General features: G+C 45.4%; 1 protein-coding gene across 5 annotated transcripts in view; it reads right to left on the bottom strand.

The window, feature by feature from the left end:
- SNAPC3 (small nuclear RNA activating complex polypeptide 3) overlaps positions 1-24,616 on the bottom strand; it is a 42,823-nt gene extending 18,207 nt beyond the window's left edge. For 2 of the 5 annotated variants that reach the window (XM_085845825.1, XM_085845824.1), the window contains exons 1-9: positions 23,891-24,612; positions 21,600-21,683; positions 18,990-19,080; positions 18,004-18,108; positions 17,513-17,662; positions 16,997-17,079; positions 15,214-15,378; positions 12,752-12,859; positions 1,384-1,531 (exon numbers count right to left, since the gene is read on the bottom strand). In XM_085845825.1, coding sequence (XP_085701951.1) covers positions 1,384-1,531; positions 12,752-12,859; positions 15,214-15,378; positions 16,997-17,079; positions 17,513-17,662; positions 18,004-18,108; positions 18,990-19,080; positions 21,600-21,683; positions 23,891-24,294 — 1,338 coding nt within the window. In that variant the 5' untranslated portion in view covers positions 24,295-24,612. Of the gene's footprint in view, positions 1-598; positions 10,793-12,751; positions 12,860-15,213; positions 15,379-16,996; positions 17,080-17,512; positions 17,663-18,003; positions 18,109-18,989; positions 19,081-21,599; positions 21,684-23,890 lie in introns of those variants that run through there. The other 3 variants (XM_085845826.1, XM_085845823.1, XM_085845827.1) reach the window with 3 other exon arrangements.
- Positions 24,617-25,061: the final 445 nt, after the last annotated feature.

The following is a 25,061-nucleotide window of genomic DNA, read 5'->3' as shown; positions in this document are numbered from 1 at the left end:
AATGGGGGCGAGAGAGGAGGGGGGAGAGAGAGGAGGGGTGAGAGAGAGGGGGTGAGAGGGGGGAGAGAGGGGGAAGAGAGGAGGGGTGAGACTAGGGGTGAGAGAGGGGGAGAGAGTGGGGGGCAAGAGAGGGGCGAGAGAGGGGAGGGAGAGAGGAGGGGTGAGAGGGGGGTGAGAGAGAGGGGGCATCACAATTCAAGAGAGGGGAGAGAGGAGGGGCGAGAGAGGGGGGTGAGAGTAGGGGAGAGAGGAGAGCGAGAGAGGAGGGGCGAGACTAGGGGGGAGCGAGGGGGGCGAGAGAGAGGGGGCGTCACAGTTCTTCTTCATTTGATATGACGTCACAATTGACGCTGGGGACCTGAGTGTTTCCCAGGTGTTTCCCAAGTTATGGCCATTGATGATACGGTTGGTCCGATATAATTGAAATAATGCCCCAATCCAGTCATCGTTTACGCACCTATGGGCCCGCCCCTACGGGCCCATACTAGTATATATAATGGTCAGAGTTCAACACAGCATGCAATCAGGCTTCAAAGTCTCAACTTGTCGTTTCTTTCATCCTCCAAACGATTACCATAAATCAAGTTAAAAACCACAATTTACAGATTTGATTTTATTACCATGCATGCCACTTTTTGCAACACAATTGGAAATCTCAATTTGGGACATCAACACAAATGTTATGTACCTGCAAGTACATACATAGATCATTACACAAAGGAATGCAAGAAAAACTAAAAAATAAATAATCCTGGTAAAAATGCATCTCCACATTCTTGAGATCAAGTCTCCTGTAATTCCCAACAGCTACCATCCCATGCACCTGTCGGGGGTCAACTTCTGAATTAAATCAGTCTGTCAAACAAATTCACAATTTGACGACGGTCCCAACCCGGAGGGCAATTACCACTAAAGACATGGGGAAGTGGTAACATCCTCCAGCAAGTACAAGTACATAAGACAATTGGCTTAATTGCCTCAAATATGCAGTTGCCAGTCATATCCCATTCTCCCTAGAATCAACCAAGAATTGAATCGCCAAGAGATGAGTGCATGTTTCCACCAAGCATCACAGTATAAAAAGAACATTACTCGAAGTATGGTTCGTTTTTGTTCTTACCAACCATGAGTAGAATTTTCTTCCTTGTCCCAGTTTAAACTGTTCAGCAACTTAGCTTTATATAGATAAACTACGATGTTGTATTTCTCAATGAAAATGGATATTCATGGCAAATTATTCCCGACAAAGTTCAAATTCAAACGTCACAACCTCGAGAATAACTTTTATGGTGTAAGAGTTCAATTTCAATCCGATTATTAGAGGATCAACAGATGGATAAATAAGCATACAAAATGCAAAGAGCACTTCAGCAAAATCCTTACTCAGCTGAAGACACCTGGGTCTACAAAGGGGAAAGCGAAGAACTCGGCGAGCTTTTTGCCCTCAGAGTCGTAGTGCAGCATACGAAAACACATGTCACAGAAGAAGCAAGGGTCCACAGGTGCAAGCTCATCTTCATTGGTCACCCACCTGTCCATGCACGAGTAGCACAAGTGACCATTTGCTGTTTTAAATCGGTGATCAAAGCTTCACAGAGGACCTAATCCACATATTACATACGGGATAAGCAAATATATGCCTGGTGTTGGCTTAATGGTTTGGGTGGTGGGCTTGGGATCCAAGGATCCTGAGTTCAAATCCAGCTCGGCTGTTGAATTAATACCAGATGGGGTTGACTCTGCCTGTCATCCTTCTGAGGTCGGCAAAATGAGTGCCAGCATGCTGGTATACTGTGTCGGAGTGGCAACCCGTCCAGGATTGTACCCAATAGCCCAGGAGACTGCTTAGGCAGCAACAGCGCTCTACACAGAGTAAGGTCCCAATGGATGGATGGATGGATGGATGGATAAGCAAATTGGAGAATACAATTGCATTTTGTTTACCTCCGCCATCGAAGATGGACGGAGGTTACTGTTTTCACCCGTCTGTTTGTTTGTTTGTTTGTGAACAGTATTACGGAAAAACTCCGACGGATTTCGACGAAACTTGGTGTGGGGATTGGGTATGGTCGAAGGATCATGCCATTAGATTTTGGACTTGGTCCAAATTCCAATATGGCCGCTATGGTGGCCATTTTGAAAAAATATTTGATTTGTTTTTTTGCATTTCTACATGTTTTAGGTGATTTCCAACCCCCCCTCCCCCCACCCCCAAAAGAAAATTGAGAAAAAAAAATTTTGCAACTTTTTTTTCAACAAAATTTCGAATTTTTTTTTTGCATTTCTACATGTTATAAGTGATTTCCAACAAAAAAAAAACATGCCAAAATTATAATTGTGGCTGATTTTGGAACTTCAGGTGGATATACCCACGTAAAATCAATTTCTGTCTCAAGGAATCTAGTAATGACGAATTAATTGAGCATGTAAAAGTAAAAAGGAAAGTTGCAAACTATAACTCTGTGAGCACTGTTGACGTCAAATTGAATGAATAGGATATTAGGTTCACTTGAGTGACCTAGCAGTATTGGCGGCGGAGGTTTTGCACTCCACCGAGTGCTCCCCTCTAGTTTTTACCTGCGTTACAAGCACCTCAATATTTAATCAACAAGGCATTGTACTGTATTTCTCAGCCTACAAGTTGATGTGGAGTACAAGTTGAATTGGCTAATTTACCCTTTTTTCTTTCCTTCATTCAGAGATTAGTCTGTCTGCCAGGGCCAAAAAAAACCTTTTAATGGCATTTTTTGTTCATGGCCAGCATCCACACTTAAAATGTCCCTTGGGGTATGACAATCACCTGGGGGGGATGCCACAGTAGACTTTTGCATTCAAGGTCAGAGGTCAAAGTTCATCCAGGGGGCTTATTTTAGAAGTAGTACCATATTAGTGCAGACTTCACACCATAAATAGGTGTAAAACTGTCCTACATCATTAGTCAAGTTGCTGGCCCTATCTATCCTTTATGAGACCCTGCAATGTTAACTACTGCGAACTTTTTTCACGGAAATGTGTTCTATATAGGAGAGCCAACTTAGCTTGGTTGCTACTTTTGCGACGTTGAGCATTTCTCAGAATTCAAGATGGCGGCCACCGCCATCTTGGATGTTGGCCAATTTTCAACTTTTGATCTCGATGACCTAGAGGGTCGTGTAATATCTCTTTTTAGGGGTTTTCGATGGTGGGGAGTACATTTCCAGAGTTATTTTTTTGGATATGGGGTCAAAGTCAAGGTCAAATCAGAGGTCAAATTTGACCATAAATCAGGAAAATCACCTCTATTGACCGAATCGTTCTTGATCTTCTTGTGGTTTAGCGATTTATTTTAGTGGTTTATTAGCTGCATACCATTCTGTGATTGTTGATTTTCTGCATACCATTCTGCTGTACTTTATAATCTGGTATATGTTCATAATAATCAATTGTGCGCCATGGTTTACAACTTTTTTCCTCATTTCATACTGCAATGAGTCGGCATGATCAGCATCCCAGCATCAGTCCTGCGGTACCCCAGGCCGTCGCAGTCATCATGCCTGCTGGAGAGCGGACGTGCCTCTTCAGTCCGTGTAACGCCCAGGGAACGTTACAGACATTCAAGACTGTGGCCGTGCAGAAGATCGCCGCTACAAGCAAATGGGAAACGTGATGAACTGTACACAACTCTGTCAGAAAGTGATATTCTTGCTCACAAATCATGTTACTGTAGCTATACATCGACGAGTAGAAACAAAGAAAAGAGAAAAAGAAAATCTACATGGGCTCACATTGGTGTTTCCAAAAGGCTGTTGAAGTCCCAATGCAGTGACAGGGTTCAAGCGAGACTGTCTGTTGTGTGAGAATGAGTGTGAGCCGAAAGACAGAAAGAACCCACACAGGTGGGTGGAGGTCAGACAGTGTAAAACTGTAGATAGGGGTAGTGCTATCACGTTCAAGCAACAGTTGGAAAACCTCTGTGATGAGAGACAGGACCAGTGGGCTAACGAGGTAACGGCTAGACTCAGTGGGGTCATTGATCTGCCTGCTGCTGACACATAGTACCATGTCCACCGTTACAATTGTTTCCGTGTTGTTCTCGTGACCCATCATGGCACCTGTGGAGGAGGCGCTGAGGTCCCTCGTCTCGAGATGACTGAGAATGCGACAGAGATGTGGACGACATCGGAGCTGTACTCCATGCATCTCGCTGCCTTGGGCACTGTGTCAAGAAGACAGTTAGTGTCCTGCGCCACAGCCCACTTCAGCGACGAGCTGCTCGTGCTCCACATTGAAGGCTGCAACAGCGTAGTTGGATTTAAAGCCAGCCTCGGAAAGTTTATCAAAATTGTCAAGATAAGCAAGAGCAAGGGCGACGACAACGAGCTGGAGAAGCTGGTGAGGAAGATCCGGAGCGAGGTCATGGCAACACCTAGGCCTGGGGACTACAACCTCAGTGCCTATGCTCGTCACAAGGTCATCAAGAGCACCAATGTGACTTTTCTTAAACTAGTCTCTAGCCTCGTATCAGGGGCCACCATCACCAAGACGTCACTGACCTTGGCTCAGTGCATTCAGCAGCACATTGGCGGTGCCGGCAGAAACCAGACCATGCTCGGGCTGGCTGTGAAACTACACCACAAGCATGGCAGTTCAGAGCTCATCAATACTCTCAACGAGCACGGCATCACAAGCACCTACGACGAAGTGCTGCGCTTCCACAAATCAGTGGCCAAGTTCGTGTCGGACAAGCAGCCAGATTACCACAAGAAACTCAGCTTGAGCACGGAGATCGGCCCTATCTTCAGCTGTGCTGACAACTACGACTTGTACATCGCGAGCCCCAATGGGACGAAGGCCACCCACGCCATGGTCATGGAGTTCACCCAGCATCATCGAGACAGGAAACAATGGCGTGATGCAGCTCAAGATCCCTCGACTCAAGAAACACGAGGCGTCCTTTCTGCGACTCACCCACCAGGCTATACAGCTGGTGCACTACACGGGCCTTCCAAGCTGAACCCACCTCTGCTTCCGACGAAAGCTCTGTCCGCTGAGGAGTCGCAGCTTCAGTCCGCTGCGAGACACGGCGTGGCTGTCGCAAGTCCACGAGAACGACAATCCGGTTGAGTGGGCAGGCTTCAATGCTCAGCAAGACCGACTGGTGGCGGGCTCTGCCCAGAAGCCCAAGACACTGGTGGTGTTCGGACCGATGATCGACTCGCCACCTGCTCACCCCGACACCGTTCTGACTACGCTTGTGCATCTCAAAAGGACTCTCAATACTTTCGGGATGCAGTACACCCACCCCTCAGTCGACCTCCAACTGTATCAGACAGCATGCCTAATCCAATGGAATGACCCTCAGCGCTGGACCAGCCTCATACTTCACCCGGGCATGATGCACACTCTCACGAGTTTCCTGGGCTGTATAGGGACACTGATGAAGGCATCTGGCATGGACGTTCTCATGTGCGCAGCGTTTGGTGGCATCACCAGCATCGTCAACGGGAAGGCCTGGACAAACGCTCTACGGACATAGTCTCATCGTTGCAGTGTTGCTGCAGAGTTTCTACATGAACGGCGCCAAGATATACCAGGAGCTGAGCGACTACCTGGAGACAGCCAGAGAACACCCGACCGGGAGGCTATGGGTGGACTGCCTCATCAAGCCTACACTGCTGGCGCTCATGTTCCTGCGTGGAAAGCAGAACAGTGACTTCCTCCTCCAGCAGAACTGTCTCAAGGTGATGCTGCCATATTTCTTTGCAGCACGTCACCACAATTATGCCCGCTACCTGAGCTGGTATGTGCGACAGATGGAGCACCTTCCCCAGCGTGCCAAGGAGGACCTACTGGCAGGTGCGCACATCTGTCGGCACTCGGATGGCGGGATCGCAGTGCCAGCAGATGAGTTCGGCGAGCAGATGTATATCAAGCGAGGGAAGGGTGCTGGAGGTATGAAGGGCATTTCGACGAGCAAGTGGCTGTGTGGGTCAACAGTTTCAGTGTGTGCGCCCATCTCGACATCACCATGGAAGATATGTAGAGTGATGCTGGGGAAGAGGAGAAGCCACATGGTGGCACGGACGGCGAAGAGAAGAACAAGCACAAGGAGGAAGGAGAGGGAAGGAGGAGACTGGACGAGGCGGATCGGAGGAAGATCGCGGCGGAGCTGGAGAAATACACTCACCCCCTCAACGAGCAGCATCCAGGTGTCTCTCACATCTGCAACGGCCAAGTGGTGCCCGACACAGTGAACGTTCAGGATGCAGTGGCCATCAGCAGTGAGCAGAGCAAGCAGTTCTCCGCTTCGCTAAGCAGTGACTTCCACACAACCACAAAGAAGGTCAAATCAATGGAGGCACTCAAGAAGGCAGTCACTGTCAAGGGGAAGGCCATGTACGACGTCGAGACGCTGTTCAGTCAGCTGTTGGTTGTGGGGCAGCAGAGCAGCATAGAGGTAGCCGACGTCTTTCAGTTCAAACTGAGTACAGTCCCTCCAGCCCTGATCGACAAGTACGGCTGCTTGAGGAAGGGGGTCAAGGCTGTGCTCGTTAAGTTTCTTGGTGTCTCTGTCACGACTCCACCTGCTCCAGACGTGGTGCTGGTTGACGCCAGCCAGCTGCTTTACCATGTCGTCTGGCCAGTCACCGGGACTGCAGAAAACCTGGCTGCAAGCTTCGGCGCTCAACTGGTCCACTACCCTCCTGGCTCCAAGAAAATCATCCTGTTCGACAGGTAAGACCAAGAAGCTCCTAGCGCAAAGGACCACGAGCGGACAAGAAGAGGAAGAGCCAGGGAAGTCCGGCTGACCCCAAACACCCCCCCCCCCTTCCATGCCGTGAAGCTATTCTTCACAATGCCATGAACAAGAGTCTGCTCAACAACATCCTATGCGGTTACCCCCTTCCACACAACATCCAGCTCGTCAGCAAGCTGGACTGTGTCGTCACCCATGCTGAGGCAGACATCACCCTCTGCAGCTACATGCTAAAGGTGGCGGCGGACGGCACCCAGACCATCTGCATCCTCAGTGACGACACCGACGTCTTCATCCTCCTGGTGTACTGGACATCGAGGATGCAGGTCATCGCCAAGATTCAAATGGAAAAGTGGAATGGCGATGTCCTGGACATCAACGAAACCATCGAGCGATTAGGCCCCAGAAAGTGCAGCCAGCTTATCGGTGTCCATGCGCTGTCAGGCTGCGATACGGTGTCGTACCCCTTCGGGAAAGGAAAGCAGTCGGCACCCAAGCTCCTGGAGATAGACATACCAGGCCTCGATCAAGTGCTCGGACAGCCTGGCGCAACCCACGCTCAGCTCAAGGCGACAGCAGACAGCTTCTTCTTACCCCTCTACGGACAGAAGAGCTGTACGACAATGAATGACGCGCGTGCTCGCTTCTACCGCTGCCGTAAGACTCCACCACTGAAGAAACTACCGCCGACCGATGTCAACATGCAACTGCACGTGCTCTGAGCTCACCTTAAATGCTACTGTGGAAGGCAGCGGACCAATGTGACCCATCCGAAGAAGCTCGAGATATTGCCAATTTCGGTTGGAGCATCGAAGACACAACCATCACACCGGCCGTATCAACAGCGCCAGTTGCTCCCCAAGCGCTCCTGGATGTAGTGAGCTGCAGCTGCACCGCAGAGGGAAAGGCATGCAGCGGCGCATGCTGCAGTTGCAACAGCACAGGCCTTTAATGCACGGACTACTGCAAGTGCGAGGGAGGAGTCGCCTGCTGTAGTCGTTTCACCAGCAAGCAGATGAATATCGAAGATGATGAAGGGGAGCTACGTGTATATGATGATGATGAAGAGCAGTGGACGATTGTGACCGCTGATGGCTGGTAATACTTTGCTCAATGTCTCTATAGAGGTCATGGTACTGTGCGTCAGAGGTCTCTGGTTCCGCTTTCATGTCTTATGAACAATGACAATACATTAAAGTTTCTGAGTTTGACCTTTGACCTTCATTTCAACCTTGACTTTGACCCTGTATCCAAAAATGGACTCCCTGTCCTCAAAAGAGGTATTACACGACCCTCTAGGTCATCGAGATCAAAAGTTGAAAATTGGCCAACATCCAAAATGGCGGCGGCCGCCATCTTGAATTCTGAAAAATGCTCAATGTCGCACAAGTCGCAACCAAGCTAATTTGGCTCTCCTCACTATATAGAACACATTTCCGTGAAAAAAAGTTCAGTAGTTAACATTGCAGGGTTAACATTTTGGCAACTTGACTACATAGGTAGATGTCCATAAAAGGTATTTTATTTTAAAATAAATTTGGGTCAAAGGTCACAGGTCAACTGCAAGTATTTCACTAAAAACTTGATTACTTAAATTTTTGTTTTTCAAATGACTCAATTTCACCAATTTTACTTGATATCAAGAGTTAAAAAAAAAATACAAAATAATTTGGGATGGTTTTTGGATCTCCAGGATACATCAATCAAACTACTTCGGGGTCGAGAGGACGAACAAAACTTACCTTGTGGCCCAGGCACTTCCAAATGTCATCATGAAAAGATCATGTCCTGGTACGATACTTGGGGGGGGGGGGGGTACACCTCTGTCCTATTATTTTCTTCAATAATCTTGATGTATCGCACCCATACGCCCTTCATGTCGTACACATGGCTGGCTACATGCAAGCCCACTAGCCCAGCTTCAAGGCTTGTGCACAACACAACATGCTTGGGATTTGGACTGCTTTTCTGACCTCCATTCAAATTTGATAAGGCACTTTTTTTTTTCTTTGTATACCTTGGTCGAGGCTCGTACGAGAGCTAACACACAACTCACAGCAAGGAGGCATGAGACAAGAGGGGCGGGAGTGGAAGGGACAAAACAGTGGGGAACAGACACATTAGGTGAACTGTGGAAGGGAGAGGGATGGGGATGGGACGGGGAACATGGCGAAGAGAAGATGGACATTTCAGGGACTTTCAGGAAGGAAAGCAGGAGAAATGAAGGAAGTGGGCTTGGGTGGATTATCGGGGGTAGAAAAGATCGAGGATTTGGATGGGGGATGATAAGAGGTGGTGGTGAACAGCTGTTTTGAAAGCCTGGAGGGAAGAATGGGAAAGAATAGAGTGAGGAAGTTTATTCCAAAGGCGGGAAAAAAGAGGAATGAAAGAGTGAAGATGAGCAGTGATTCGTGATTTTGGTAGTTTTACCAGAAGGGGGTTGTTGGCGGACCTTGAGCGCCCTGTGGAAATGTGGTGGGGACAAATCGCAGAGAGAGCAGGGGGGGCAAGGCTGGAGAGGAGTCGGTAGAAGACAGAAAGACCACCGACCAACCTGCGGTGATTGAGTGAGAGGCCCAAAGACTCAGCTTCATTGCAGGAGATGCCGATGATCTTAAATGCCCTTGTTTCGACAGCGTGAAGTCGAGAAAGGTGGGAGGGAGGAGCACCAGCCCAGAGGGGAGAGCAGTACTCCATCAGGCTACGGACAAAAGCTTTGTAAGTGGTCAGGAGCTCAAGAGGGCCGAGGAAGGACTTAGCACGACGGAGGATTCCCAGTCGGCGACTGGCTTTTGAGGCGAGGTTGGAAATGTGACTTTCCCAGGAAAGGTCATGGCAGATAGTGAGACCTAGAAGCTTGAAAGAAAAGACTTCTTCCAGAGGATTGTTGAGAAAGTGGATGGGGGGGTTTTGTAAACGGTCCTTTCGAAGAGACATAGTGAGAGTGTGAGATTTGTCTGGATTGAAAGACATGTTCCACGTGTTGGACCAGTTTGTGATTTTATCCAGATCTGCAGTGAGCGAAGAAGCTGCTGCTTGCCGGTCTGAGGGATGACAGATGGTACGGCAGAGGGTGGAGTCGTCGGCAAAGAGAAATAGAGGATTTTCCAGAGAGTCCGAGAGATCATTGATGAAAACCAGAAAAGAACAGGGCCCAGAACGCTACCTTGAGGAACTCCAGCCTGCACAGGAAGAGGGGATGAAAGAACTCCATTTAGGGCCACACGTTGACTGCGACAGGAGAGGAAGTCTGCGAGCCATGAGTGGAGATGGCCTTGAATACCATGGGAAGAGAGTTTGGTGAGTAGGGCAGGGTGCCAGACTGTGTCAAAAGCACGTGATATGTCCAGGGATACGGCTCGGATTTCCTGTCTGGCATTGAGGACCTCCATCCATTGATGAGAGAGCAGAAGCAGCATATCCAGGGTAGAGTGACCTGGTCTGAAACCAAATTGATGATTGGAAATTTAGATTATACTTTCCTTCTGCAGCTATGAGATCATTGATGCCAGAGAATCTCAGTCTCATAACTTGATGTGACTTTGCATATATGTCAATATTGTTTCTGATTTCTTGAACGTCTCAACACCATGCACCTTTTGTCGTTCATCTGATTGTCAAAATATGCATTTTTCCCAGTCAACAGGTGTTGAAGACAGTCCGCACGAAGCAATTGGCTGGCTGTCATCTTCCTCTGTGTTTGTAGAAGACTTATCGAGTTTTTTTTCCTCGAGCTTTTCAATATGCATAGAGGATGTGAAAGAACCGTGGCATGTTTTGTGCCATTGTATTCAGTCGCTGTTCCACTCAGAACCAGGTACAACATCCAATCTGTCTAAAAGCGAGAAATTTGCAAGATCTCTTAATTTTCTCCTTTCCAGTACACCCCGACTAACTCTCAGTTTACCCTCCTTGGAAGGAAGCCACAGTGTTTCTTTCTTAGAAACTTGCCAAAGGATACAAAGTCCAAAAGACGTTGACAAATGGTCGGATTATATTTTTAGGACTGCAACTGGATTGACCTCCATTTTTTCAAAACAATGCTTCAAGCATCTCCTGAAACAACAAATAAGAATTGCTGTTAATATTCATCATGGTTTTCTTCAAAACTTTAAGAAATTTTGATTACATTCAGAACCTTCAGTACTTTGATTTTTGTCTCGGGAAAAGCAATTATCAGCCAAAATTAAGCAATTTTTTTGAAATTCTAATTTCCATCTTGTGCCGATTTGATTAGTAGTGGTATCATTTAAGTATCTGCCAACATTTTATCTAATCTGCACACATAATTAATTGATAATACAAAAGGATTGGCAATATTTATGATGATGATAATGAAATGATCGGGCATTCGTCCGACTGTTGTCGTTCAGAAATTATGACATCCTATTTCTGAAAGCGTTTTCGAATGAAAACATATCTGAAAATAAGATTTCATTACAGATCTCATATAGGCTTCTTTGAGTGCAGAAAGTGAATTACTTGCAAATATACCCAATGACCTTTGACTCCTAAATGACCTTAAAAGAAAAAAAAATCCAGTGTGGCATCCCCCCAGGTGATGATCGTCACACTCCAAGGAACATTTTAAGCATGGATGTCGGCCAGTAACAAAAACATGCCATCAAAACTTTTTAGGTCTTTTTTTTATTTTTAGGACTGGCAGGCAGACTAATAAGTTGATTTGCCCTTGGCAGGCAGACTAATAAGTTGATTTGGAGTACAAGACAAAGCAAAATCAACTTCAGTAGCTAGCAAAACTGTCACAATAATGGTGGTGTTAATTCTTCCCAGACACTCAATGCAAGTATTCCAGGGTCATGAATATTAATGAGCTGTTTTGTGCATATTATTTGAATTACTTTGTGGGATGACCTTATGGATAAATTATGAATGTAACGACTTTTTCAACATGTTTGTTATCATACAGAGATACAGTATTTAAAACTCGCAACAGAATCATTATCGGCACTGGCTCATAGCACGCTATATTTTGTCACAGTTCACAACTTTAAAAAACAAAACAACAAATGAACACCTGACATTGTAATACAAGCACCCAATGTTTGTCCACTGAGCTTTGCAGCCACGATTAGCCTTCTTGGTTTTCTCAACACAAGATTCATATTTGTACAAATATTCGTATTTTCCCAGTGCTCTGATCACACCATTTCACAGCACCTCGGTGACTCCTCCTCAGTTCCCGATTCGCTGCGCTGCCCGCTTAAGAGCTTGATCGGATATTTCTCGACTCTGGATTCACCAGGAAGCCCGATCTGGGCGAGAAGAGTGCCGTATCGCTCCGGGCTTACCTCCCCTTTGCCTTACCTGCCCACAAATTATAATTTGAGCAGTCCGTCCAAGACACGAAAGCCTGCCTCTCCCTCCTCATATTAACCTTTCCACTCCACACCCACACCTCTCCTGTCCCAACAAGCAATATCAGCCCTACTTTGACGAGTACCCCTATAACTGTTCATTTAATCGTCCATGTGTGTTCTTTATTGATTTGTTAAATATTTTTCTCCAATATGTCGTGAAGTGAGGTTGAAGTTATGTTAAGGTGACCAAAATTGTGCCCTGGGAACACATCCCCCCATTCTAACATTAGTGCTGCATGGGAATATCTCATCTGTTTAACGTCACACTTTCTAGGAATGCATCCATGGCCTTACGTGAAACTTGCTGTCATGTGTTTTAAATTAACACATTAATTTATTAAATTAACAATTACACAATTTATTTCAGAAAATATCACACATTGAATTTTTTTTTATTTTATTGATGCAATTCAATGACTTAAACCATAGATAAGTAGATTCTGAGTACAAGTCGAGGGACTAACTTTTGGGAAAAACGTATCAACTTGTACGCCTAAAAATACGGTGCACAAGTTTAAATTTAGGACCCAAGCAAATGATCTGTGTGCTCAGATGGGAACAACAGACAAATTCAAGTGGTGTGTCACATTACACTGTCCAAATAATTATGGCAAAGAATGGACTGCACACCCACCTTGCAGTGTACATTTTGCACATGTAGCATTTGTGGCACTTGAAGAAGTGTTTGTTCATTAGTAGTGGGTAGAGAGAGCGATCTTGACAGTCACTAGAGTTCACCAGTCTGCCCAGCACAGTGAGACAGTCATGAAACAACCAAGAACTAGAAAGGCACTCGGTAGAGCACATACCTCCGCCAAGCAATGCCTGATCCACGAGAACATATCGGGCCCAATACATTTTTGAAATATCATGCTACATATCATTTTTGGACCTATCTTTCAATGGTGAAGAATCACTTCAAAAATTAAACAATCATCACATCCAGATCTTCACCAAAATTGAATCAATTCACCCTCGTCACACACCCAGTGTCCACCAGGTTTCGTCCAAATCCGTCCACAACTTTTTGAGATATCGTGCTGGGTGCTATATATACCATGTTTGGCCCTATCTCTCAATGATGAAAAATCACTTTTAAAATTCTCGTAGCCAGAACCGGATCTTCACCAAAATCTAATCAGTTCTACCTTATCACACACCCAACCTGCCCATCAAATTGCATCCGAATCTGCACAAAACTTTTTGAAATATCTTGCACACAAACAAACAAACAAACAGACAAACAGGGGTAAACATAAAACCTCCTTCCACCTTTGGTAAGGAGGAAATAAAAGTACACAGAAGGAAAACACAAACAACAAATTATGAAAGATCCTTTTTCATATATTTCACTTCATTTTATATAGTCACCGAGACTCACAGATAGACATGCAATGTTTATGAAGTACAACATGCTGTCTTTTGATTAAACCCATCAGCGAAGCAAGATTGGCATGCCGAGTAATTCATGAATCAGGGGAGATCTAATATGCATGGTGTTGGCTTAATGGTTAGGATGATGGGCTTGGGATCCTCAGATTCTGAGTTCAAATCCCACTTGGCTGTTGAATTAATACCAGGTGGGGTTGACTCTGCCTGTCATCCTTCTGAGGTCATCAAAATAAGTACCAGCTTGCTGGTATACTGTGTCGGAGTGGCGACCCACCCAGGATTGTGCCCAATAGCCGAGGAGACTGCTTAGGCAGCACCAATGCTCTGCACAGAGTGTGGTCCCAATGGATGGATGGATGGGAGATATAATTGCATCAATACTACCCTGATGGTCAATCAAAACGAAACTGCTCAGGGACTTGTTTGTCTCATTTATGTCCTGCTGCTCCATTCATCTAGTGTCGGTAGCACTATCAAGGTCTTATCTCATCTTGGAACGTAATTTTCAATGCTTTACTCTCAATGTAAACATGTAATTACGAAGAGATAGTTCCATCGTTTACGTAATGGAGCCCTGTCTTGTAGCTTGCTCCACCCTGGTCCTTTCTTTGTCTCTTATTTATGAAGACATCTTGCATATTAAAACAAATGTGTGTGTGTTGCCTCAATCCATCAATGGGGATGGAATCCAGGTTGCCCCTTCCTCATTAAATGATAACTTTCTAGCCTCTAAACTCAATTTTTCTTCTGTTATCTTTTGCAGCCACATTCTATGAAAGAGTAGCTGTTACTTTAGAGACAAATCATTACCTCCCAGCCCCTTTCATTCCATTGAGAAAAACCATGGATAACCTTACAACCCTTACTCTCCGCTCCATGACAACATCTCTTCAGCTATCATTAACCTCCGCCATCGAAGATCGGAGGTTACTGTTTTCACCCGTTTGTTTGTGAACAGTATTACGGAAAAACTCCGATGGATCTTGACGAAACTTGGTGGGGGGGGTTAGGTATGGTCCAAGGATCATGCCATTAAATTTTGGACTTGGTCCCCCCCCCCAAAAAAAATTGAGAAAAAAAATCTTTTTTTTTTGCATTTCTACATATTTTAAGTGATTTCCAAACCCCCCCCCCCCAAAAAAAAAATTTAAAGATTTTTTTTTTTGCATTTCTACATATTTTAAGTGATTTCCAAACCCCCCCCCCCAAAAAAAATTTAAAGATTTTTTTTTGCATTTCTACATGTTTTAAGTGATTTCCAACCCCCCCCCAAAAAAGAAATTGTTAGAGAAATAAAAATTTGCAACTTTTTTTCAACAAAATTGATTTTTTTTTTTTGCATTTTTACATGTTTTAAGTGATTTCCAACCCCCCCCCCCCAAAAAAAATGTTGGAGAAAAGAACTATAACTCTGTCAGCACTGTTGACATCATATTTAATGAATAAGATATAAGGTTCACTTGAGTGGTCCAGCAGTATTGGTGGCGGAGGTTTTGCACTCTCCCAAGTGCTCCCCCTCTAGTTTTTCTTGTTTTGATCTGGTGTTGATAAATTGGTGTGGTGTTGATGTGGCACAGACATGATTGGCCAAATGGCCTCCACCTACGTCCAATTTCCTTGCGGGTATCCTTGTGTGTGTATCATTCTTAACATTCCTGCAGTTCTTTTTGCCATTGTCCAGGAAATGTGGAAAGTTAAACCTGCCTGATGTCTTTGAAGATGACGATGTGTTCACAGTTGCCCTGGTGACAGTAGAGGTAAGGGTAACCAATCTTCAACCGCAGCTCTCCAAATGTCACATCATTCATGTTCTTTACGCATGCTTTGGCCAGAGTGTCGTCTCGTATTTGTGCCCACTCGATGATAATTCTGCTCACACGGTCAAGTTAAATAATAATAGCATTGCAAATCAAATTCACGGATCACAACTGTCAATTTTTACTTGGCAATTTTAACCAAATGGTTACAAGCAGCAACTTGCACAACTAAATTAACCTATAGGTGCAGAAGAATGTGTACAATGCATGTTGATATTACTACAGAAATAGCTGAGGTAATTGGCAATAAATCATAATAGTTACTTCATTGTGCATGTTAGAGCATTGAGGTGATGTAATTAACGAGGCAGTGTCGAATTAAGTGTTCAGCGAGCTCTTGTTTCCCACTCGAACGTCTGTTGGTAAGGTCCTATCTTCCCTCTCCCAACACTCTGCGTTTTTCGCTGTGAACAACCGGTTTACTTGTCCTTTTCCACTCTGCTTGCAGTAAAACCGCGAGAAAAGTCATGACATGATCACCGATTGGATAAAGGACTCAGTCATGAATGGAAGCAAGGCTGACACGGGATCAGAAATGTACTAGCCCCCCACCACTCCCCTCCCGCCGATTAGCGCAGGTGCGTGATCCTCCCACAGAAAGAGAAAGAAAGAGAGAGAAAGAAAGAGAGAAAGAAAGAGAGAGAAAGAAAGAAAGAAAGAGAGAGAAAGAGAGAGAAAGAAAGAGAGAGAAAGAAAGAGAGAGAGAAAGAAAGAGAGAGAGAGAAAGAAAGAAAGAGAGAGAAAGAAAGAAAGAGAGAGAAAGAAAGAGAAAGAAAGAGAAAGAAAGAGAAAGAAAGAGAGAAAGAAAGAGAGAAAGAAAGAGAGAAAGAAAGAGAGAGAAAAAGAGAGAGAGAAAGAGAGAGAGAAAGAGAGAGAGAAAGAGAGAGAGAAAGAGAGAGAAAAAGAGAGAGAGAAAGAGAGAGAGAAAGAGAGAGAGAAAGAGAGAGAGAAAGAGAGAGAGAAAGAGAGGAGAGAGAGAGAGATGTGTGCTGCAGCATCTGTAGCTCTGTGGGCTGGCACAGCTCCAGGGACCCACAGCTCCACAGACAGGATCCATCAAGTCTCTCCAATTGTCTCAATCTCCTGCGGTGTCCCTGTTTCCCATATGAACGATAAAATCAAATAATTAAGCCATCAAGATTCTGAGGGCAGGTTTGGGGTATTTATTTTAACATTCATTTTGTCACCATTTGATTCACGGGTGCGGTCGTGTTCTCTTCTTCTAACCCCACCCTGTTTCTTATTGTTAATAAACCCTGCATTAATGAGAACTTGTTTTGTGGCCATTGGGAAGGGATGGGGATGCAGAACTCTGAGCTCGTTAGTTAATTTAGCAAAAAAAATCCAGTATGTTGGAATATTTGGGAATCAATGCACCAAGGCGCCATTAATTAAAACCAAACTGTCCTTCGACATCGCTTGGCCAAACTCGGGAGGGTCGATTTGGAATGGTGCATGCTTCTTATTCTGCAAACCTGCAAGCAAATTACAAATTACGGGCAGACACGGCAACCTCTCTTCCCCTTGGAGAAAGCGTCGGTCTTCGAGACCCCGTGACAATATGTTTTGACAGAAATATTACATGCCAAAGCTTATCAAAATACGAAATGTCGAACAATCAGAGCACTGCCCGCCGCGAGCAATGTGCAAATCAGCACGAAATAACATACTTGCTGAGATCACGACATGACGGGTAGCGCATGTCATTGTAGAATGTTCCATCAATGAAGAAAAATGCTGACTTGTACAAATCCTAGAGCCACAGGAGGTATTTCCATTACAAAATAAGTTCACCGATCCACAAATACAAATAACTGCAAAATTTCTTTGAAAGCGGTGCTTTATAAAGTTATCATCGATAACCATGCGTCTCTCAAGGTCCGCTCAACGAATGGGTGTGGAATCGTCAGCCTGAAGGATTTTGAAAACTAATGCGCACGACTTTTCAAGAATTACACCCTTTATGGAGAGCAACAGGAATGGCAACTGAAAGACAGTGGAAATGATTTATCCTTTACCAATTCAAACAAGCAGAGGGGGGTAACACTTCTCAATACGATCAAAATGTGCAAAACACCAGTTTTCACAGGTAGTACAGCAACTTTCAGAGCTATACGTGCCAATTTGCATCAAACTATGCAGATTGGGTTTCTTGTTTTTATCTTGTTAGCACCGAGCAGGCATGCCTTGTTTGTGGTGTCGGGGGCGAGGTTCGGTGTGTTGCTGAACTCCCCAGAAAGCTGCATGTCACGGATACATGACACCGCATCGCGCAGCTCTGTCAGCCGCTGGCAGCCAAGAGCGTAGAATACTTGGTGTGGCTTTGTATCCTTGTGCTGCAGACAGGAGGTTCTCCAATCAGTGACCAAACTTCATGCCAATAACACTCATCCTTTCTTGAAATGGGCAAGCACTTCTGTTGTTAAATGAGGAGATGTGGCACAATATGCTGTATTATGAAGTTTTGGAATCCTGTGGCCAGCCATGCATAGAACAATTGCAGCTCATGTGCTGCAAAGCATTAACATGAAAATACTCCTCTTCAACTGCTGTTCTCAAGACATACAAACGTCACCGAGACCAAGGTAATGTACAAACACATCAGACAAAGCAAATATTGCACTGTGTTAACTCCATTGTACAAGCAAGGTGTGTAAAGGTCTGCAGTTGGACTTACCCTCGGTTTGATGATTGGATAGTAAACATTGATAGCAAGTAGCACCTCTCCTTGCCGGACAGCATCCTGAGGGTGTTCAGGAAGCTGCCCAACATACTGAAGCTCCTAAAACGGTAGAATGACAAGCATAAAGGAAGACTCGAAGTAACTATCACTGAAAAAAATATTATCATTAATCACAATGTTATCTGCAAATGTATCTGATAACATGAAGCAAAATCAGATCACTGTCGCTTATCTGGGCCCTGGCCTAATGTAGCCCAAATTTGGTAGCATTCTCACTGGTGGGTCCGATTGAACCTGGAGTTGGCTTCGCGGTTAGGGTGGTGGCTTGGGATCCTAGGGTCCTGAGTTCAAGCCCCATTGGCCACTGAATTAACACCAGGGGCTTGACTCGGCCAGTCATCCTTCTGAGGTCGGTGAGATGAGCACCAGTGTAGCAGCTATACTAAAAGGTTGCACACAAAGGGAAGGGGCATTGACATATTTATTAAATCTGGTATTGGTGTGGTGCAGGAATGATGAGCCGAATGGCCTCCTCCTGTGCAAAATTTCCTTGTCAGAATTCCTTGTAAGAGATCGGGCCAAAATAAGATATAGCACGAAATTTCAAAAAGTTATGGATGGATTATGACCAAACTTGGTGGATGAGTTGGGAAGGTGACAAGAACAAGCCGATTATATTTTAGATAAGGTTCGGATGCAGATCTGGCCCATCAGTGGGATACAAACTGAGCTGTTAAACTGTTCAGTTCAGTTAGGTGGAGGTATGCGCTCTACCGGGTGCCGTTCTAGTTCTAACCTGCAACTCCAAATTCAGAATCTTTATTCTGGAGAAGATATAACCGCTCATCCACATTTAAGGTTCGAAGATCAATTCCATGCGAGATTGAGATAATGTTAAGAAAGATAGGCAAGCCAGAAATGCAGTTATCATAATGGAAGTGCCATTCCTGCTTCACCCGAGCAATCCGCTTTAGACGTACCATCTCCCTCTTCATATTGTCAATCTTTGCTTCCAGACGCCCACCTTGATAATTAGCAGCAGGATTATTGTTCAAGTACTGCTTCCTCAACCTTGCGGGGCACAGCACATGCAGCAATAATGCAAATACCATCGGCACACACACGTTTATAATATCCCATTCTAACCAAAAAGCAAAACACCTAATGGGGGAAAAAATTGAGAAAGCAATTAATAATCGAGTAAATTAAACCAATGACAAGAAAATTAAATTCATTCTACTCCAGCAGTTAGACAATAAAAAAGGAAGACTTGGGAACTAGCTTTGATTCTACCGCAGCAGTTTATCCAAAGTATGGTGATTATGCTGGGATCCCTCGTTCAATCAATAGATATTGTGACGTCCACGGGACTTGAACAGTCCTGCTAACGTAGAATGAGCCGAAACGATGGAGGCGGTTTATTTATTTATAACCCAAAGATGGCGGTTCTAATCGCTCTACCGCAAACGGGACGAGGAAGGTGGCACGAGTCGCTTTTCACCGAGTTGATAACGTTTATTTTCTCTAACCAGAAATAACAAGACTCGGTAAGAAGAGGGATCCGGGGTGATTCGACGGGATGGTGGTGTGGGTTCGGGCGTGGGGAAAACACAAACAATTCCAATGGATATACCAATCTCAAACCCTCTAAGGCGCCAGGTACACACACACACACACACACACACACAAACACGTAGCTGGTCCTGGTGGTCAGGCTGGCCCGTGGTGTGGACGCAACAGTCCCTGGATTGGCGTCGGACGAGCTGGCGTTGCGCTCGTCAGGGGCAGGAGACATCGTGGTGCTGTCGACCTCCTGGTGTCGGCCCAAGTCCGCTCACAGCCGCCAGGGAACCAGTTCTGGTGCCAAGTTGCGAGCAGGAGAGGGAGGCAGGTCCGCCCGCCATTCGACCCCGTACTCCGAGCCAGCAGAACCCCAGAGCCAACCAAGGTGAGGCACGAGGCTCAGCAAGGCCACGAGACACGATGAAACCAGGGCCGAATCAGCGCAACAACACAGCACGCTCCCAGCACAACAACCTCCACCAGAACCGTTTTTCTGTCCCGATCTTCTTCCTCTTCACCTTTTCCCCGAACAGAGCCTTTTTATCCTCCCGTCCTCGTCACTTCCAATCGAGCCGTTTTATTGGCCCTGCGCCGTCGCCTTCCGCCAATCATGATCACGGGGCGGAGCCATCCGCAGCACTGTCCTGTGACGTCACGGCAAGCCTCCAGGGAATACTAAAAGGGGTTTACGCAGACACACTTACCCTATCCCGTATCCCTATCTAATTACGTGACAATTATCATTTCCCCCTTGAAGAAATGGACATTTACTAGACAACTTATCACCACTGAATTGCTACTTATTACATCGAGATCCTGGTACACTCGAACAGCATGGCATACCTAATTAAACATCCTAATTACCCTTTGAATGCATACCCCCCCTCAAACGTAACAATATTGTGATGACTTGTCCATCACCTACTAATGTCCTTGTGTGTCATAATGTTCATGGGCTGTTTGGAAGGTTAAGCCTCCAAGGAGGGCACAACTGAACCACACCCCAAATCACAAGGCTCAATGAACTACTCAAATGCCAGAACCAAATCGGCCAAACAAAACTGGGGGCTACGACTGATGTCGTAGCATGCGATTATAAAAACTGACAATTGTTAGGATTTTCTAAAATCGCAGATCAAAACCCTCAACTGGGTGGCATTACACATTTAATCAAAGGCATTACCACATGCACAACACTTCACTACGGTTAAGTCTACTGCTCTGGTGGTAGGATCACAAATAGTCGCGGGTTCAATAAACGTCCATCGTGGCAGAGTACATAAAATATAGCCACACAGTTTCTGAATAATAGCAATGAAAATGGAAGATGAAGAATTTTAACCATCAACTCCAAATATGACTAGAATGGCACTCGGTAGAGCGCACACACGCCGCCAGGCTGAAACGTTTACGTGTTGTATCAACTGGTATGCCAGATCTGAATACTGACCTGAACCAAAATCTAATCGGCTTGTTCTTGATACACACCCAACTCATCTACCAAGTTTCATCCGAATTCATCTTTTTGTTATATCGTGCTAGACAGTATATCATTTTTTGAGCCTCTCTCAATGGTGGAAAAAAAAAAATCTATATTTTTTTATATTTAAATTCTCTGATCCGGATTCGGATCTTCACCAAAAATCGAATCAATTTGTCGTTGGCACACACCCAACCTTTCCACCAAGTTTAGTCCGAATCCATAAATTTTTGAGATATCGTGCTAGAAATCGTTTTTGGCCTGATCTCTCGTGGTGAAGCATAACTTGAAAAATTCAGCAATTCTCAGATCCGGATCCCGATCTTCACCGGAATCGAACCAATTTGTCCTCGTCACACACCCAACCTATTCACCAAATTTTGTCCGAATCCGTCCATAACTTGAGATCTTACTCACAGACAAAGTCAAATAAACAAGAGTGAAAACATGACCTCCAAACACCTTGGTGGTGGAGGTAACAAATAATTATCCAACACACACACACACACACACACACACACACACACACACACACACGTAAGTATACCTGAAGGTGAGGAGGTCAACGTCCTCCGGAATTGTGGAAATACTGGTAACCCTCTCCTCCGCAGGGCAGAGAAACGCTTCCTCACTGGGTGGAATGACAGGGTGAGCATGTTACAAAAAGCTTAAAATATTACATCTATCTATAATTCCAGCAGTGTGTGTGTGTGTGTGTGTGTGTGTGTGTGTGTGTGTGTGTGTGTGTGTGTGTGTGTGTGTGTGTGTGTGTGTGTGTGTGTGTGTGTGTGTGTGTGTGTGACCGCCCTTTTCGATCTGATTGAAACTTGCCAGGAATATTGCCGGGGACCCGCGGATGTGCCTTTTCAAGGTTTGATATTAATCGGACAAGCGGTTCCCAAGTTACGGCCATTTTATTGCTTTTTTCAGTGTTGGAAAGGTGTACATATCGCAGCTGAAGTGTCGTTCCACCTTATCATGCCATTTTTTCCCAAAGATATCTCAGAATAATAACAGCATATTAATAATAATAATAATAATAGCACAATAATTGGCAGTAATAAAAAGAATAACGTGATACAATGACCAATGTCTGTCAACCAATAACAACCTATATATTGTCTGTCAACCAATAATGACCAATAACGTCTGTCAACCAATGACAGGACACGGTGCGATGACATCACGAATGACATCACAATTAATGTTTATTTATTTATTTTTTCATGATTGATGTCACAATTCTTCTTCTTCTTCGTTTGGTATGACGTCACAATCGATGCTGGGGACCTGAGTATGTGCCTTTTCAAGGTTTGATATCGTTCTTCATCCGTTTCAGCTGTTTCCCAAGGTTGGAAAGCTGTTTTTTCCCCAAGGTTTGAATTAATTGTTCAAATTATTAATTAATCCCAAGGTTTGAATTTTCCCAAGGGAAAGAGCTGTTTCCCAAGTGTTTGAAAGCTGTTTTTTTCCCAAGGTTTGAATTAATTGTTGTGCTTGGTAGACATTTGTGAATACATTTACAGAGAGAGGGGCGAGAGAGGAGAGGGGATAGAGGAGGGTGAGAGGAGGAGGAGGAGGAGGAGAGAGGGGGGAAGAGGGGAGGGAGAGAGTGGGGGTGAGAGAGAGGGGGCATCACAATTGACGCTGGGGACCTGAGTATGTTTCCCAGGTATTTCCCAAGTTATGGCCATTGATGATACGGTTGGTCCGATCTAATTGAAAAAAAATGCCCCAATCCAGTCGTTGTTTACGAGAGCGAAGGAACGAAGCGGAACATACTGGCCCGCGCTAGTAAACTAAACTCTTGGTTAGTAGGTACAATGACATCATCAACATGACAGGTAGAGTATCTGCACCATGGTTAGTAGGTACAATGACATCATCAACATGACAGGTAGAGTATCTGCACCATGGTTAGTAGGTACAATGACATCATCATGACAGGTAGAGTATCTGCACCATGGTTAGTAGGTACAATGACATCATCTACATGACAGGTAGAGTATCTGCACCATGGTTAGTAGGTACAATGACAACAACATGACAGGTAGAGTATCTGCACCATGGTTAGTAGGTACAATGACAACAACATGACAGGTAGAGTATCTGCACCATGGTTAGTAGGTACAATGACAACAACATGACAGGTAGAGTATCTGCACCATGGTTAGTAGGTACAATGACATCATCATGACAGGTAGAGTATCTGCACCATGGTTAGTAGGTTCAATGACATCATCTACATGACAGGTAGAGTATCTGCACCATGGTTAGTAGGTACAATGACATCATCTACATGACAGGTAGAGTATCTGCACCATGGTTAGTAGGTACAATGACATCATCTACATGACAGGTAGAGTATCTGCACCATGGTTAGTAGGTTCAATGACATCATCTACATGACAGGTAGAGTATCTGCACCATGGTTAGTAGGTACAATGACAACAACATGACAGGTAGAGTATCTGCACCATGGTTAGTAGGTACAATGACATCATCATGACAGGTAGAGTATCTGCACCATGGTTAGTAGGTACAATGACATCATCTACATGACAGGTAGAGTATCTGCACCATGGTTAGTAGGTACAATGACATCATCATGACAGGTAGACCAGCTGTACCATCCGATCTGGACTCATCACATGTGCATACCTAAATACACAACACCTTAATAACGGATCATCCACACGGAAGATTTCCGGATCACGTGACCCGCCTTGTGAAGAGTGAATAGTTCTCGGTAGTTTGTAGTTCGAGGTATTCGGCCGTTCACAGAGTACCAAGGTGTACCGACCGACCGACCGACCGAGCGGGTGAAGAGGGACGAACCTGCACACGGAGCGAAGCTCCTGCAACACCTTCACAGAAACACCCAAGTCCCGCGCGAACTGCACCTCGTCACCGTCCGTCGGGGACTGTCGCAGCTCGAGATCTGAAGGGGACAAGACCCTCCGCCAGGCGGCGCCCACAGAGGACACCAGGAGCCGCGTGCTGTGCGAACCAGACACCTCCATCGTCGGGAAGGGATCTTCCGTGGACTCCTGGATGCTCGAGGACGTTTGAGACGGCGCATCGGGGACGGACCGACATGAGTCCGTCGCTGTGGAGTTGGACGTGCCGGGCACAGCGGAGCAAGTATCGACAACACGACTCGAACCCGGAGCCGGAGCCGGAGCCGCGGTCGTGGTTTTCGCAACTCGTTTTCGCCCCGTGCCTTGTCCTCGGTGACGCATTCTTTCTAAAAAGTCTTCGTTGGGAGGAATATTTTACAATCGACCTCGTGGGAAGCCTCTTGATCGATGAGTATATGACGTCACTTCCGGATATTTTTGCTTTCTCGTCGATTGGATCAACCGCCGATTTCAAAAAGTTAATACGTCACAATTAACGCCGAGTTATATAAAACACGAGCCTCGTATTTATCCCATTTACTTATGTACCGTCATATGTGTAACACATAACCACGTATCGATTGAACGACTCGTGTGCCACTTCTCTGAACCACGAGACTGGAGTATTAAATGTTGGAGACAAATAACATCAGCTGCTTCATTTTTCATCCTCTTGTTCCGATTAAGCCGTGGAGGGGGGGGGTCGTTCATATGTTGGCTGACTTAATAATATTTGGTGACGATAATCAGTTTCTACCATACACTGCTCTGCACATGCCTACCATACACCGCTCTGCACATGCCTACTATACACCGCTCTGCACATGCCTACCATACACCGCTCTGCACATGCCTACCATACACCGCTCTGCACATGCCTACAATACACCGCTCTGCACATGCCTACCATACACCGCTCTGCACATGCCTACCATACACCGCTCTGCACATGCCTACCATACACCGCTCTGCACATGCCTACCATACACCGCTCTGCACATGCCTACCATACACCGCTCTGCACATGCCTACCATACACCGCTCTGCACATGTATACCATACACCGCTCTGCACATTTATACCATACACTGCTCTGCACATGCCTACCA

This window comes from Eptatretus burgeri, chromosome 11 (genome assembly GCF_056783735.1).
Source record: "Eptatretus burgeri isolate ZD-2024b chromosome 11, Ebu_testis_v1, whole genome shotgun sequence".
Classification (NCBI taxonomy): Eukaryota; Metazoa; Chordata; class Myxini; order Myxiniformes; family Myxinidae; genus Eptatretus; species Eptatretus burgeri.
The sequence above is the reverse complement of the archived record's forward strand: the minus strand, read 5'-3'. Positions and strand labels throughout refer to the sequence as shown.